The sequence below is a fragment of the Denticeps clupeoides genome, chromosome 9 (genome assembly GCF_900700375.1).
Source record: "Denticeps clupeoides chromosome 9, fDenClu1.1, whole genome shotgun sequence".
Lineage (NCBI taxonomy): Eukaryota > Metazoa > Chordata > Actinopteri > Clupeiformes > Denticipitidae > Denticeps > Denticeps clupeoides.
This window is the reverse complement of record NC_041715.1, coordinates 11096121-11110706: the sequence shown is the minus strand read 5'-3', so window position 1 is coordinate 11110706 and position 14586 is coordinate 11096121. Positions and strand designations below refer to the sequence as shown.

At 44.3% G+C, this 14586-nt stretch overlaps 2 protein-coding genes across 6 annotated transcripts; both read right to left on the bottom strand.

The window, feature by feature from the left end:
• Positions 1-131: 131 nt before the first annotated feature.
• gabpa (GA binding protein transcription factor subunit alpha) lies at positions 132-5813 on the bottom strand. 4 transcript variants are annotated; one of them, XM_028990274.1, is made up of 10 exons: positions 5537-5813; positions 4191-4295; positions 3895-4039; positions 3498-3582; positions 3156-3383; positions 2727-2921; positions 2380-2436; positions 2132-2260; positions 1799-1991; positions 132-634 (listed from the first exon to the last, which is right to left on the bottom strand). In XM_028990274.1, exons 2-10 carry the CDS (start codon positions 4265-4267, stop codon positions 412-414), a joined length of 1332 nt encoding a protein of 443 aa, XP_028846107.1. In that variant the 5' UTR covers positions 4268-4295; positions 5537-5813; the 3' UTR covers positions 132-411. The 4 variants fall into 4 exon arrangements, with proteins under 4 accessions (XP_028846107.1, XP_028846106.1, XP_028846105.1 ...); XM_028990273.1 differs by lacking the exon at positions 5537-5813 and adding an exon at positions 4398-4962; XM_028990272.1 differs by lacking the exon at positions 5537-5813 and adding an exon at positions 4417-4962.
• A 369-nt stretch (positions 5814-6182) lies between these two features.
• On the bottom strand, positions 6183-13903 carry jam2b (junctional adhesion molecule 2b). 2 transcript variants are annotated; one of them, XM_028991872.1, is made up of 9 exons: positions 13841-13903; positions 10742-10801; positions 10535-10645; positions 9688-9837; positions 8320-8501; positions 7628-7950; positions 7527-7542; positions 6815-6848; positions 6183-6198 (listed from the first exon to the last, which is right to left on the bottom strand). In XM_028991872.1, exons 1-8 carry the CDS (start codon positions 13893-13895, stop codon positions 6831-6833), a joined length of 915 nt encoding a protein of 304 aa, XP_028847705.1. In that variant the 5' UTR covers positions 13896-13903; the 3' UTR covers positions 6183-6198; positions 6815-6830. The 2 variants fall into 2 exon arrangements, with proteins under 2 accessions (XP_028847705.1, XP_028847706.1); XM_028991873.1 differs by lacking the exon at positions 6183-6198 and having other exon boundaries at positions 6693-6848; positions 7628-7759; positions 7842-7950.
• Positions 13904-14586: the final 683 nt, after the last annotated feature.

Sequence of the window (14586 nt, the reverse complement as noted above, 5' to 3'; positions counted from 1 at the left end):
TGTGTGCATCCACGTGTTGCACAACTTGATTTAGACATGTAGGTCAAAAACATTTGCCACTTTATTGCCCCCTAGAGGCCAGGTCAAAAAGGCCTCAGGGAATTCAACACACAAATTAATTACAAAAAAAAAAAAAAGCACGATTGTATCCCTTACAAATGGAAAAGTACAAAATACAATGCCATTTAGGCTATCAAAAACATGAAGTATATACAAATGAAAATGCAGCAAATGCCAGCATCCAATCAGAACAAGCATACAAAACTCCTCAAATATAGCATAGAGCATCTATATATTCTCTCACACGCACTCTCTCTCTCTTCACACACCCCCTCTTTCCTCTGGAATCCAAACTTCCTTACAAAATCCTGGATTCCCATTGGCTTACAGAAGCTTTGCCCCACCCCCTTCTCAACTGTCCTTGTCCATTGCAGTGGTGGCCAAGGTTACTGTGGTGACAGGCTGGCCAATCCCATGCAGTTGAACCCGGGCCAGTTTCTTCTGCTCACATTCGGTGACCAGGCTGTTGAGCTCGGCAGCGCTGTAGCCAATCAGAGTCCTCAGGTCGCAAACAAACTTATACACAAAGCGCTTGCCTTGCACTTTACTGATCATGTCACCATCATAATAGTACCTGTCAAGAAAGCAGGCAGAGAGGGGCATTAAAGGCAGACTTCAACTGATATCAACAGACAGCGCTGCCTTGTAATGTCAGAGTTCAGAGAGCTCTGAATTATTCATCATATTCTCCATCGCTGCGGCTCAAAGAACAGTTTAATTATTAACTGCATGTTGCACAACATCAACTGTGGTGAATAAAGATATATATGTTAAAATTTTATGTACAATGAAGTCTTCTTGCTCAGGGTTGAATAATATGCTGATGTCTGGTTCTTGCAATGTTTAAAAGGTCCCCTATTATGAAATTTCACTTTGTGAGATTATTTAACATTAATACGAGTTTCCCTAGCCTGTGTATGGTCCTGCAGTGGCTAGAAATGGCGATAGGTGTAAAGGGTGCTGCTTTTTTTTTTTTTTTTAATAGGGGACCTTTAAGAAGTTTAATAAATAAAGTAATTTGGTCTGACATTCGCTTTCCACTTCCAAAAGGTGCCAGAAGGGTTTGGACACAAGCAGTTTCAAAACATTGATGGAATAACACTAGCCAGTGCCATGATGGCATGAAGACACATTCATGAAATTACAATTACACTGTATGTTGTTACATTATACTTATGTTTTTTTTAAGATGTTCTGATTTTCTGTCTTGTAATAGCATTTGAAAAGATCAGAGATTAATCCATAGATTGCTCCAAACATTTGGCCTGTGGTGCATGAATAGCTTCATTTCCCTTAATTCAGGATTAACAGGACTTTTCCGAACCAGAGCAGAAATAAGAAACCCGATCCAGAGGGCTGGTGAGGGTCCAGCTAGGCAGTGGTGGCCTAGCAGTTAAGGAATCGTCCCTGTAATCAGAAGGTTGCCGCATCCCGAACGGCCACAGTGCCACTGAGCAAAGCACCGTCCCCACACACTGCCAGTCACGGCTGCCCACTGCTCACCAAGGGTGATGGTTAAAAGCAGAGGACACATTTCACCGTGTGCTGTGCTGCAGTGTTTCGCAATACAATGACAATCACTTCACTTTCACTTTATAAATCAGCCTCTTAAAGCTCAAGCTAACTTTAGTTAATTGCAAGACGATCCCAAAATCCATCACCCACACCAGCCCTCCATGGATCATCAAGAATAAATGTAGATTTGATTTTTTTTTTTTTTAATTACAGTGAGACAGACCTGAGGGCTCGGCTGAGCTTCTCATAATTCATGGTGGGTTTGTTCTTGCGCTGGCCCCACTTCTGCGCTACCAGCTCAGGCTGGTTTAGCTTGAACTCGCCCTCCTCCCCGACCCAGGAGATGCAGTCTCGCGCATCCTTATCAGTCAGCAGCTCTAGAAGGAACTGCCAGAGCTGGATCTGGCCATTGTTACCTGCAGAAGAAAGTGACAAGATCACATTACAAACAACTAAATGAACCACTGTTAGACCTTAAATATATCAATGTTATCAAGGTCATGGCAAAATCATTTTCTGTTGCTTCTGGGCTTTATCTTTAGCACAGCGTGGATACCTGTGCGGTTGCCAGGGGAGCTGCGTTCTTCTCCCGAGATCCGTGGGGCTCTGGGACCTTTGCTTTGCTTTAGTACCTTAATGGCTGTTGGTGTGGAGTGCATCACAGGGGCAGGGATTATCTGTACCGCTGGAGACATGGATTACAGGGGTACAGAGATTTAGACTGGAGGCGATACACGTAGACAGCGTTTACAATGTTAAGGAGAACAGAGCATGAAAAGTGCAGCGAAGGAAGGGGAGACTTACGCTGGTCGATGGTCACTGTGGCCTCCTGCCCTGCCTGGTCTTGACTGGCCAATACATCTGTACAAAACATCAATTATATTACTGCAATCGCATTAGCAGATGTTGTGTCATGTCCTGACTATTAACCAAAGGCTCAGAACTACGAAATAACACATGTAAACAAAGAAATCGTCTCATATTTTATCTCTCAAGTTCCTATGTTGAGCTCAGGTTCACTCATGTTAATGGTCACATTATGAAGCTGCATACTAAAAATGTTTCCTTCAATCGATTCTCCAAAATAACCCAAATGATCAAAAACCAGCCCTCTGTCTTCCTATAACTCAGTGGAAGTGTTCCACACTCACATTTGCGCAGCAGCTCCAGGTGACTCCAGAGGATCTCGCCATTGGGGACCCTCTGCAGGAACTCCTCCTGGGAGAAGGCACAAAGTTCCCGTCCGGGTATGTGGATGGTGCCAACGTCCATCTCTTCAATGCTAAACTCCTTCATTACCCACACCGCCCAGTGGATTACTTGGTCTGACGTCCACTGAACAGGGTCTGTCGGGGACAATGTAATGTTTACAGTATGAACGAAGGATCTTTTTTTTTTTTAAGAATTGTTCATTGGGGGAAAATAAATAAATAAATAAATAAAATTCTTTATATATAAAATAAATAAATAAAGGGTGTGTATTGGCAAGGATCTCACAATAGGATTCGTATCATGATACATGGGTCACGATACGATTACGTTGTGACATTACTGTGTCTACTGTACTGGATTCAACTCACCATAAGGGATGCTGAGGCGAACCTGCTCCTTACGGTAGCCCTCCAGTGCTGCCGCCCAGCGTGTCACTTGTTCAGAGGTGTCGTCTGCGATGGTGGCGCGCTCCACCGCAATCACCTGACCATCCTCCATCAGATGAGCTTCCTCTCCTGGCACAGCATCTGGGTCAATCACGACCTCCACCGTCTCCACCGGCTTCACAATCTCCAAGATGTTCAGTTTCTCTTCACCTAAAGCAACGCAATGTTATCCATAATGACACAGTGAACTGATTCATAAAGTAATACAGAGGGTATACTGTATACTATATTATAAATGAGTGTACATATTCACTTTTTAATTACCTGGCCTGGTGATAATTTGCAGACTCAACTGCACCGTGCCATCAGTTTTCACTCCTTGATCAAACAGGCTGTGGTCTGGATGCAACTGGTCAAGAGACAGAAAGGGAGAAACAGAGAATACGCAAATTAATATAGAAATTTAGATTACATTGTAGTGGACCGGTAGAATGCAATTTTAAAAGAAGTGCCGTTATCTGGAGGTGAAGTGCATGTATGAAATAAAGTAAACAGTATAGTTTCTTACAGAACGTACAGGAGGGAGTAGAAATATACAGGGTGGTGGTTCAGCACACAGGATATACAAAGTGTGTAACAGTGAAACAGCAGGGCACAGATTCACATGCATGAGTAATATATTTCAGAGTATAATGATGGTAAAGTACACCGTGTCACATACTTGAATGTCCTGAAGACAGATGTCATAACAATCCAGCGAGATCTGGACACGGGGTTCCAGCAACTTCTTGAGGTTCCCAACGGGCTCATTGATGTCAATGTCTTGCGTAATGAGCTCAGTAGTCATGATAGTTTGCTCTTCAACCCTGAACGCGCGCACACACGCAGACAAATGGAGGGAAAAAAGATGAGTGATGGGATTAGGCAACATATGCAAATACTCAACATGATTTCCTCTTGGAAACAACTCAAGACACTCAAAAGTGAATGCGCGTGTGCACTGGAAACGCTACTCACCCCTCCTCCACACACTCCTGCTTCTCCTGTCCATCGATCTCGATCTCTATCATCTCTTCTGTCTCACTTTTTGACATTCCACTCAATAGACTGTGGTCTGGAACACTAAATACAAAGTGTATCGCACTTTAAAACGGGGGAGGTGACACATATGGTATTAAACTGCAAGGCCAACGTGACGTACCCCCCCCCCAACCTCCCATTTACTTTGTTGGAGCATAATTACAGATTTTCATGCCATGCGGAATGATAGGAACTCGCTGTTAGCGGCCCGTGGCCGTTTGCTCGGCCGATCGGACGGGACCGGCGCGCCCATGAAGTCATCACGCAAGTCCGAGGCCTCAGCCAAGTCGAGGCCCACAGCAAAGCGTTTACCAACAACGAGCAACATTTTACAGCGGCAGCGGCCGAACGCTGTCCGGGGGGGAAAAAAACCAAGCGATTAGCGTTCGTTCGCTTGAAAACACTCGCGCCGAATCGGTCCCGGGCGCAGTTGTTGTTTCGGACCGGTGGGCGGGAATCGTAATTGTTTACACATGTTTACGCCAAAAGCGACGGCGTCGGCAACTTTCCGAAGTTCCCGTCCGATAAACTTCTGCGAAGACTTTTCTTTTCTGTTTGTGGAAACTTAAAACGGAAATGGAGGAAAACGGAAACAAAACAGCAGAAGGGCGCACCGTAAAAAACAGCCGGAAATCCTGGCCGAAGTCTCGGCGCTGTCAACACTTCCGAACAAAACCTCGGACGGGGAGCAACAAGGAAGAAAAAAAATGTCCAGAATAACTTTTGATTTGTTTTTTTTTTTTTTTGCTTGTGTTTTCGCGGCGACCCGTGGTGGGCTCCGGTGAGGTAAAGATAGTTTTCCAGCGTACGAAAAAAATAGGGGGAAAAAATAGCGAGCGGCTGAAGCTAACAAGCGGCGGGCTAACGCGGACCGTGCGCCCGAAGGAGCGCGTCGTGAGGGCCTTGCGGCCAGTCAAGAGTTGGCCGGAGCGCTTAATACTTTCGGCTGCACATGATTCGTGACGGGGCGGTGTTTTTTTTTTAATCCTTTTCCAGAGACGGGTAAGAGGTTTTGCGAGTTTTAATGGACCGACGGACCAGCCCGGAGTGCGCGGCTAGCCGTAGCCGCGCGGCTAACGTTGTAGCTTTAGCCGCGATGCTAACGCGCTGGAAACTTCCGCAGCTTCTCTACGCGAAGGGGAAAAAGCGGGAAGTTTTGTCGGCGCGCCACAAATACGAGAACGGACGTCTTCATTATAACGTGGCTTTCGGGGGCGCTTTAGGGCGCATTTGGACGCCGCAACAACAAAAAAAAGGAGCCGCGGCCACGGGGCTTTACGTACCTTCAGTAACCGAGCAGCGGGCGAAGGAAACGCCGAAGCGGGCTCCGTGTTCGGGGTGTAGCGTTAGCCTCCTCTGCGGTAAAAAGCCTTCATGCTGGCTGGTTTTCTGGCCAACAACAGGGGGCGGGGGTGGGAAAGGCCGTGGCGGCGAGGCAACTAGTCCGGCGCACGGAACGGCGCGACGTGTGCGCGGAGAGCCGAGGTCGCAGAAGCGCCCTTGCCCGAGATGTCGTGGAGTTTATAACACGGTCGCGAATATTACGGCGTTCGGTAGCGACCATGGTTGACACGAGCCTGCCTACGGGCGACAAGTACGCGGCGGCGTTTTTTTTTTTTATTATTGCAGATGCATAAAATCTTCTTTCTGCAGTGTACTGTGTGTAAAATAAATGGCAAAACGTCACTGGTTTGGTCTGGTTTTTAATTTTTTTTTTCTCATACAAATGGACAGGAGCACTTACAACACTTCCATCCATGCACTTTCAGTAGTTAAATATACATTGTGTACATATTCCTCCATCAATAGACAGGAATGTTTGTGCATAAAAGGCTTATATAAAGTAAGTAGGAAGTGGCTGTGAGTCCCTGGTCCCTGCACTGCCATGGACGATGGTGCAGTTCATCTACAACATGAAGGATTTGGTGTGTCTGTAGTTTCGTGGCTGCGGAAAAGAGGGCAGAAATAGTCCATTCATCATACCTGCACATTATATACAGTACATGTACATACAGTACAAAGGTTTGGACACACCTTCTTGTTCAATGTGTTTTCTTTATTCTCATGACCATTTACGTTGGTAGATTCTCACTGAAGGCATCTAAACTATGAATGAACACATGTGCAGTTATGTACTTAACAAAAAGCGGAGACCTGGCCTTCACTGAACCCTATCGAGAGGTGAGCTGGACCGCAGAGTGAAGGCAAAGGGGCCAACAAGTGCTAAACACCTCTGGGAACTCCTTCAAGACTGTTGGAAAACCATTTCAGGAGATGACCTCTTGAAGCTCATCGAAAGAATGCCAAGTGTGTGCAAAGCAGTAATCAGAGCAAAGAAACTAGAATATAAAACATGTTTTCAGTTATTTCACCTCCACATGTGTTCATTCATAGTTTTGATGCCTTCAGTGAGAATCTACGAAAGTAAATGGTCATGAAAATACAGAAAACACATTGAATGAGAAGGAGTCCAAACATTTGACCTGTATATATTGCATTGAATATCAGTATCCTCTCTTATGACCTATGTAAGAACGTAAAGGTAAAAGTACTGTACTCACTTCCTGTGGAGGAGGGCTATAGATGTTTTGGTTGCTAAAATTGGGAAAAAAGTTAAAAAGGTCCTCACACATGTAACTGCACACAAATGTCCCATACATCCCAAGCCCCTGACTTCATATTTAACAGGAATACATTTACTGTATGGATCCACACATTGTACACAAGTATTCTAAAGTTTGGGTTATCAGGGGAAATAGTTCATGTTGTAAATGACTGTGGGCGCTGGAAGTAGCTGTTAATGATGGAATATCTACATACGTTATCAGGGTTCCAGTGGAGGGACGTCTGACACTTTAAAAGCTTCATTGATTGTTAGACGGCCCTTCAGCAGTGAACTTAGTAAAGCAAATACAATTAAACTACTTGGGTATCTGGTACTCAAAGTAATTTTGGAACGTCGTTATTGACTATTTATTATGGCACCACAACTGTCATGAGAATTTCTGTTTTCATTTGTTCCAATTTATAAAATACCGTAAACATCTAAAATAGTGAACGCTGGGAAATGTTTGAATGTCCCCATAGTTGACCTACGTACATTCGTGCATATATTTATATTCAGTGTGTGTGTGTATGTGTGTGTGTGTGTGTGTGTGTGTGTGTGTGTGTGTGTGTGTGTGTGTGTGTGTGTATATATATATATATATATATATATATATATATATATATATATATTCTGATTCTGATTCTTAGTAAAAAATCAACACTTACCCTCTTCTCTTCTCCTCTGTCAGAATAAAAAAAAAAAAAACACAATAATGAAACAGCCTGGTTTCCAGCTCTCCTGATGAAGATGAAGATGCGGGGCTCACCGTGCGCCGGGCGGCGGCGGCGGCGGCAGCAGCACCCCCTCCTGTAGCACAGGCACCCCCCCAAACAGCACAGCAGCAGGAGTCCCGCAGCGCCGCCCCCGGCCGCCAGGAGCAGCTTCAGGCTCAGCTCGACTGCGACGAGAGAACCGGGGACCCCCTGAGTGCCGCGGTCCGTGGCCGCCACGAAGTCTGCCCCGCACCCCCCGATACCTACTTTCTATGACCTTCATGTCCTGGCCCGCGCAGCTTTTCGGGGCTCCCACCCCGTTGGAGGACTCGCAGCGGTACCGACCCGCGTCGAACTTGGACACCGTCTTAAATTTCTGCCCAGATCCACACACAAATGAGACAAATCAGAGTCGCCAAAACACGCGCGAACTCGGCCAGCGTGTGTGTGTGTGTGTGTGTGTGTGTGTGTAAAGTGAAGTTATTCAGTAAAGTGAAGTGATTCAGTAAAGTGAAGTGATTGTCACATGTGATACACAGCAGCACAGCACATGGTGCGCACAGTGAAAATTGTCCTCTGCATTTAACCCATCATCCTGACTGAGCAGTGGGCAGCCATGACAGGCGCCCGGGGAGCAGTGTGTGGGGACGGTGCTTTGCTCAGTAGCACCTCTGCCCCTCCACTGCTCCGTGTGTGTGTGTGTGTGTGTATGTGTGTATGTGTGTGTCGTATTGCAGGCGCAGACCAGGGAGCCTTTCTGGGGGTCCAGGCTGTAGTGGGCGTCTGGTCTGGAGGTCAGGGGCCTGTTGTCTTTGTACCAGCTGTAGGTGGCGGCCGGGATGCTGTGCTCGTCTCTGCAGTGCAGCTCGGCGGCCAGGCCGCTCACCGCCGTAGCGGGGATCTCGCAGGACGGGGTGTGAGGGGGGACTAAAAAGATTCATGGCGACGATTATTAACTCGCTTTCAGAAACGCCAAAGTGAGGCATGACCAAAAGGAAATTTTTACTTGCAAAATATACAGTACAGGCCAAAGGTTTGGACATCTTCTCATTCAATGTGTTTTCTGTATTTTCATGACCATTTACGTTGGTAGATTCTCACTGAAGGCATCAAAACTATGAATGAACACGTGTGGAGTTACGTACTTAACAAAAAAAGGTGAAATAACTGAAAACATGTTTTATATTCTAGTTTCTTTGCTCTGGTTACTGCTTTGCACACTCTTGGCATTCTCTCGATGAGCTTCAAGAGGTCGTCACCTGAAATGGTTTTCCAACAGTCTTGAAGGAGTTCCCAGAGGTGTTTAGCACTTGTTGGCCCCTTTGCCTTCACTCTGCGGTCCAGCTCACCCCAAACCATCTGGATTGGGTTCAGGTCCGGTGACTGTGGAGGCCAGGTCTCCACTTTTTGTTAAGTAAATAACTCCGCATGTGTTCATTCATAGTTTTGATGCCTTCAGTCAGAACCTACCAATGTAAATGGTCATGAAAATAAAGAAAACACATGGCCCAAGATGTTCTGGACCTTCAAGCAAAACACTGCCAGACGTTTTCTTATTAGCCAAGCGAGCGACCATTACAGCCACAAACTCTTAAATACAACACTTTTGGTAAACTTGTTTTCTGTCAAGTAATTTAATATGGATTAACCGTCAACCTTTTAGTCCCATCCAGGTATTTACAGTATAAATGGAGATACTTTGGATTTTTAATGCTGTATTAATGTGAAATACTAGACATCAAAATAGAAACAAAATTGTTTCACTTTTATTAAATAAAATATACACAAATCAGTCATGACATGACCTTTGTTAGTCAAAAAACTACTAATGGAAAGTGAAGTGATTGTCATTGTGAAACACTGCAGCACAGCACACGGTGACACAACAAAATATGTTTTATATATAATATTTTAACCATCCCCCTTGATTGAGCAGTGGGCAGTCATGACAGGCGCCCGGGGAGCAGTGTGTGGGGACGGTGCTTTACTCAGTGGCACCTTGGCGGATCGGGATTTGAACCGGCAACCTTCTGATTACAGGGCCGTAAATGTTTACTGAATGTCTGACTGTAAATGCTGGTGTAGCAGAGCATGAGAACCCATCCAAACATACCCAAAACATTAAGGGCGATGTCGACTTCTCCCAGGGGAACATGGTCCAAGCGGGCGGTGACCTCGCAGCGGTACACCCCAGAGTCTTTCTGTGTTACACTCTGGAGGGTCACAGTCGCCCCATCAATCGACGCTCGTTTCGCATAAGCATCTGAACAGAAAAATAGTGGGATGTGAGAAAACAAAGAATGTCTCAACTCTAAAAACACTGTTTACAAAGCGTACAGTACATTAAAAAAAAATCTAAATCATTGCACATTTTGCAATAAGGAATTCTTAAGACTGAAGCTTGCTATAACGCATATTTAAGTCAATGACAAGGCTCTGTGAGAAATATGTTCAAGTTGCAAATGCTATATGCTGCCTAACTGAATTGTGGGTCATCATGCAGAAATAAATAAAAAAAAGTGCTAGCCAATCAAATCCATTGATCTATTTTCCCTTCGAATGTGCTGGCGAATCAGTGAGCAAGAAACAGCTGTTGGTTGCTGCTCCTGTGATCCCTGCGCATCAAACGTGTGATGGTACGTGTGAGTAAACAAAATGCAGTTGCAATAAATGTTCCAAATCGATTGCCGTGATTAACACGTTAATTTTGACAGCCCTAATTATAAGTACTAACTCATTCACTATCCTTTACCACTTAGTCCTGATACTCGCCCAGACCACCAAAGGCCGCACACACACAGCATTCACTCACAAGCTCGTGCCTACGGTCAAGTTAGGGTCACCAATCCAGCTAGCGTATATCAACGGCGGAAACCGGGGGACCCAGTGGAAACCCGCACCGACACGAGGAGAGCATAATGGGGTAAAGTAATGCTGTAAATAAACGAAGGTTCTGCCACCTCTGAATTTGCCGTCAAAATAAACGAAGGCGACGTCTTTTCCCTTCTTCTTCCACTCGATGCGAGGATGGGGGTCCTTCTCCGTCTTGAATTCACAGGACAGTACCGCATCTGAGAGGCAGAGGTTGGGCAAAGATCACATGGTTGCAAAGTGGCCTTTGTCACTCCCACTACCTTTTTTCTTTTTCGCCACATGCCTCAACCTACTGGAGTTCTCATGGGCCACCACGCTGGCTTTACTGGTGCTCACGGTGACAGTCTCAGCGCCTGGAAATCAAACAGAGGAAGATGGCGTGTACTGTAACCAATCAACATCAGCACCGCCTCCGCGTAATATTTACAGCATTTATTATATCAAACACCCTCATCCAGAGTTTTCATAATCCGACCCAATCAGCCCTGTTAGTTCTATTGTTTCGGTTGTTTTCTGTTGTCACCCTCATTTAAGCCAGACAGACCCAGAGGCCTTTTGTCTGGGCTCTGTCGCCTTCACAAATGTGTGGCTCATTCCGCCGGGTTTAGTTTCACGTTTTTTCCCCCACGCTTCTGTTTCGTATTCTGCTTGTTGAAAATCCCGAGCCGACGACTTCATAATCCTGCGTTCCTTTCTTCTTTTTTATGAGAAGCGAGTGTACCGGAGAATGAGCTTGACGTTGGTTTGTGAAAAAACTAAGTGACCACAAATTCAGGACGTGCATCTTGGTAACATGGAAGCCCTCTCTGCAATTCTTCAGAAGGAGGCCAGTTCAGAGAAGAAATGAAATAAATGAAAACGTCATGAAATTCAGCTTTGAATTAGTAAAATTCTCCACTTCTGTGCAAACAAACACAACCGTTCCCCCCCGTGCCACGCTGAGGCCGGTACAGGAATGGGCTTGCCGGTGATGAATGGGATGACACCGCGTGATAGAGGGCAGTGGTTACGCTGGGCTGGTGTGATAAAACAGACCCCAAACATGGGGGCTGGGTGGGCTCCTTTATCATGGAACGCCTGTGCCCTTAATCTCTGTGGTATGTGGACAATGTCCGTCTGCGAGGGTCCGGGGTCGGAACAAGGCGTCTCTGTATCTCTGTAACTGAAGCTGTGCTCCGTCAACCCTGCAGCAAGGGTTAAAATCACACAGCACCTTCTACCCGTCCCACCAACAAGTAATCGTACAAACACCGCCACAACTGGTCAGGGCAAACTTCTCACGCTCTGATACAAAAGTACTTCATGAGAAATACTGTGAAAACACTTCAATGTACATTGTTCAGTGATTAACAAGAACACAAATTAGAATCTGCCACTGGAAGTTTTTAAGTGTTAAGTATTTCTTTTGAATCAGAGTTATACGTGTTATTCTCAGCCATAAAATTCAGTAGCTTTTTATCTAACTGTGTGATCACTCTGCAGAATGAATGAAACTGTAAACGTGACAATTTGAAGCTCAGTAAAACCTTTAAAACGAAAAACTCTTTTTTTTTATAAGATGCAATACCGAAACAGTAATTCTGAATGAGAGTAAGTACCGCCATCATTAAAGACATAAAAATACAAGACCAATTTTACTAGTTTACTCAGGAAGGTTTATTCCTAATGCAATTTTAATCCTCATACATTGAAACAATTTATTTGTGCCTAATCCACTGTCAATACTGTGAGGATATTAACTGTACAACCCTGAGGATAATAAGAATAATAATTACACCTCAGTGAAACACACAGTTTGAGAAGAGATGCCACTGAAAGTGACAATATTCGTGTGACCCCATTAATATTCTGGGCCTTCATCAGACCACCGATATGAACCTCTTGATAGATTAGAGACTGACACCAAGTGCAGTAGGCAGGGTGTAACCATCAAGGGAAATTGTAGGGTATGGAGAAATGACTACATGGGTCATTGATTGGGGGTTCTGTTACAGAAATACAGAACTGTCTGGCTCCGGACTGACTCCGGATGGGGCACTCTGGCTCCGCGATTCGGTTTGTTGTTATCCTGACTGTGTGCAGCTGTTGTGAGTGCTTTAACATCGGCCTCTTTTATCGCTTCCCTGTTATGTCCTCAATCTGTAGGTCCTGTTCTGATGCATGTACCTGTTTTATGTGATAAAGCCCCCCAAATTTTGAAGCTGTGCCTTCCATGCACCATGCTGTTGTGACAAGAATGTGACCCACCAAGCATTTTAAGAAAAATCTTGTTCAATTTCAAGCCAGTCAATCGTCTAAACTAAATGATATAGGACAGAGAATTTTAGTTCAATGTCTGATTCAAAAGGCCTTTCCACCAACTTACATTTATTATGTGCATTAGTATTATTGCACACAATTTCACCCTTTTCGCAGGGGTGGATTATCAGGCCTTCAGTTTCTGTATTAGAAGCACTCATTACATTGGAACACAGGCCGTAGCAAATTTAAGATGAAATCGCACAGAAAACCATTTTCAGCGGGGTTGAGAAGAGGACGTCCATGAAGCAGTCCAATCAGATCAACCTTCACAAGCAATCACCGGTCAAGCATCCAGTCCTTCCTGCACTCTCAAGTTCAAAGGGCACATCAGAGGAGGCTTGCAAACGCACATAGGATGTTATCCTGCAATTTGCAATAAAAGTCATAAGCACAATAATTGAACTCCTTCTTCTGAACTGTTTCGGTTTCTGTGATGAATATATATGATCTTTTCTATGACATCACACTATATACATAGTGGACCCTCAAAAGGACGAATATCATACATGAGTTAATGTCACCAACAATATGAAGGTAGAAGAATACATTCAGCATAATGAATTGTTCCTCTGTACAATTAACTTAACATTCTCACAAGTAAAAGTTGGGTTTAAGTAAAGGTGCTAATTACATATTGTAAGTTGGGTTCTGACAAAAAAAGCGATGAACTTTAAGATGCATGTTGTTCATTATTTGTTGCTTGTTATCATTTATTAATTATAGTTATACTATATATATATATATATAGAGAGAGAGAGAGAGAGAGAGTTCCTCACCAGGATGATTGACACTTGGACTGGGATAACTATGCACGCAACAAATAAATCTTGAAAGAGGTCAGACAGAGGTCTACATGACCACCCACTAAATAACAAATAAAACAAATACATACATACATTTTTTTTTTTATTTCCATGCAAAGCATTAAGATGTATGTCTTGACAGCTGCACTAAACATTAGACTCACTTTAAAGGAAAGTTCAGAAGAAGAGAGGAACAAACTCCATGGATGTTAGAAAGGAGCATTTCCACATGCTGCAGTTCATGAGGATTATACAAACACAAATTTAAAAAATTGTCAGCCTACTCACTCTTAAACAGCCCAAGAAGAAGTGAGAAGGTTGCAAATAACGTGACTGCATCCATTCTCAGGCGTCTTCACACATGCACTCTCTGTCTCTGTCTTCTCCTTTTCATTTTCTCCTAGCTTTGAAGCTCAAAGGGGCTGAGATCTGGAATGAAGGCGGGGGCCACGACGTCCCATGATTTTGGATGATAATCCCGCTTTGTAGATGAGTTTTCTCCTGAGGGAAACCTGGTTTTGGATGGACCTAATCAGCCTCATGGGTCAGAAACCTAAAACCTGAAAATCAGACGTTACATGATAGGGGGTAGCTCTTGATCTTCATATGAGATCTTCTTAAGGGTGATGGGTACATGCTAAGGCGGGGCTGGTATGACTTTTTACCTGGGAAGGGGTGGAGACACAGTGATTTAACACTAAATAGATTTCATTTTACACATTTAAGTCTGTTGAGTGTTAAATTTAACACAGATTTCAGTGTGAACTCTGTGTGAACTCTCTGTAGTCTTTTAACATTGGTATATACAGTGTATATTAAAAAGCGTGCACATATGATAGGAATGGTTGTAAAAGAGTGTGCATGCCCGTAAACTGCACCTTCTGATGTAGCACCTCAGGACTTGGTGATATTTGCAAAAGCATTCCAGATTGGTCAGATTGTGAGGGCATCTCCTGTGCTCTCTTCGGGTCTCATCCATTTCCAGATAAATACACATGCAACACCTTTGTGGTGCACACACAATACATTTAAGT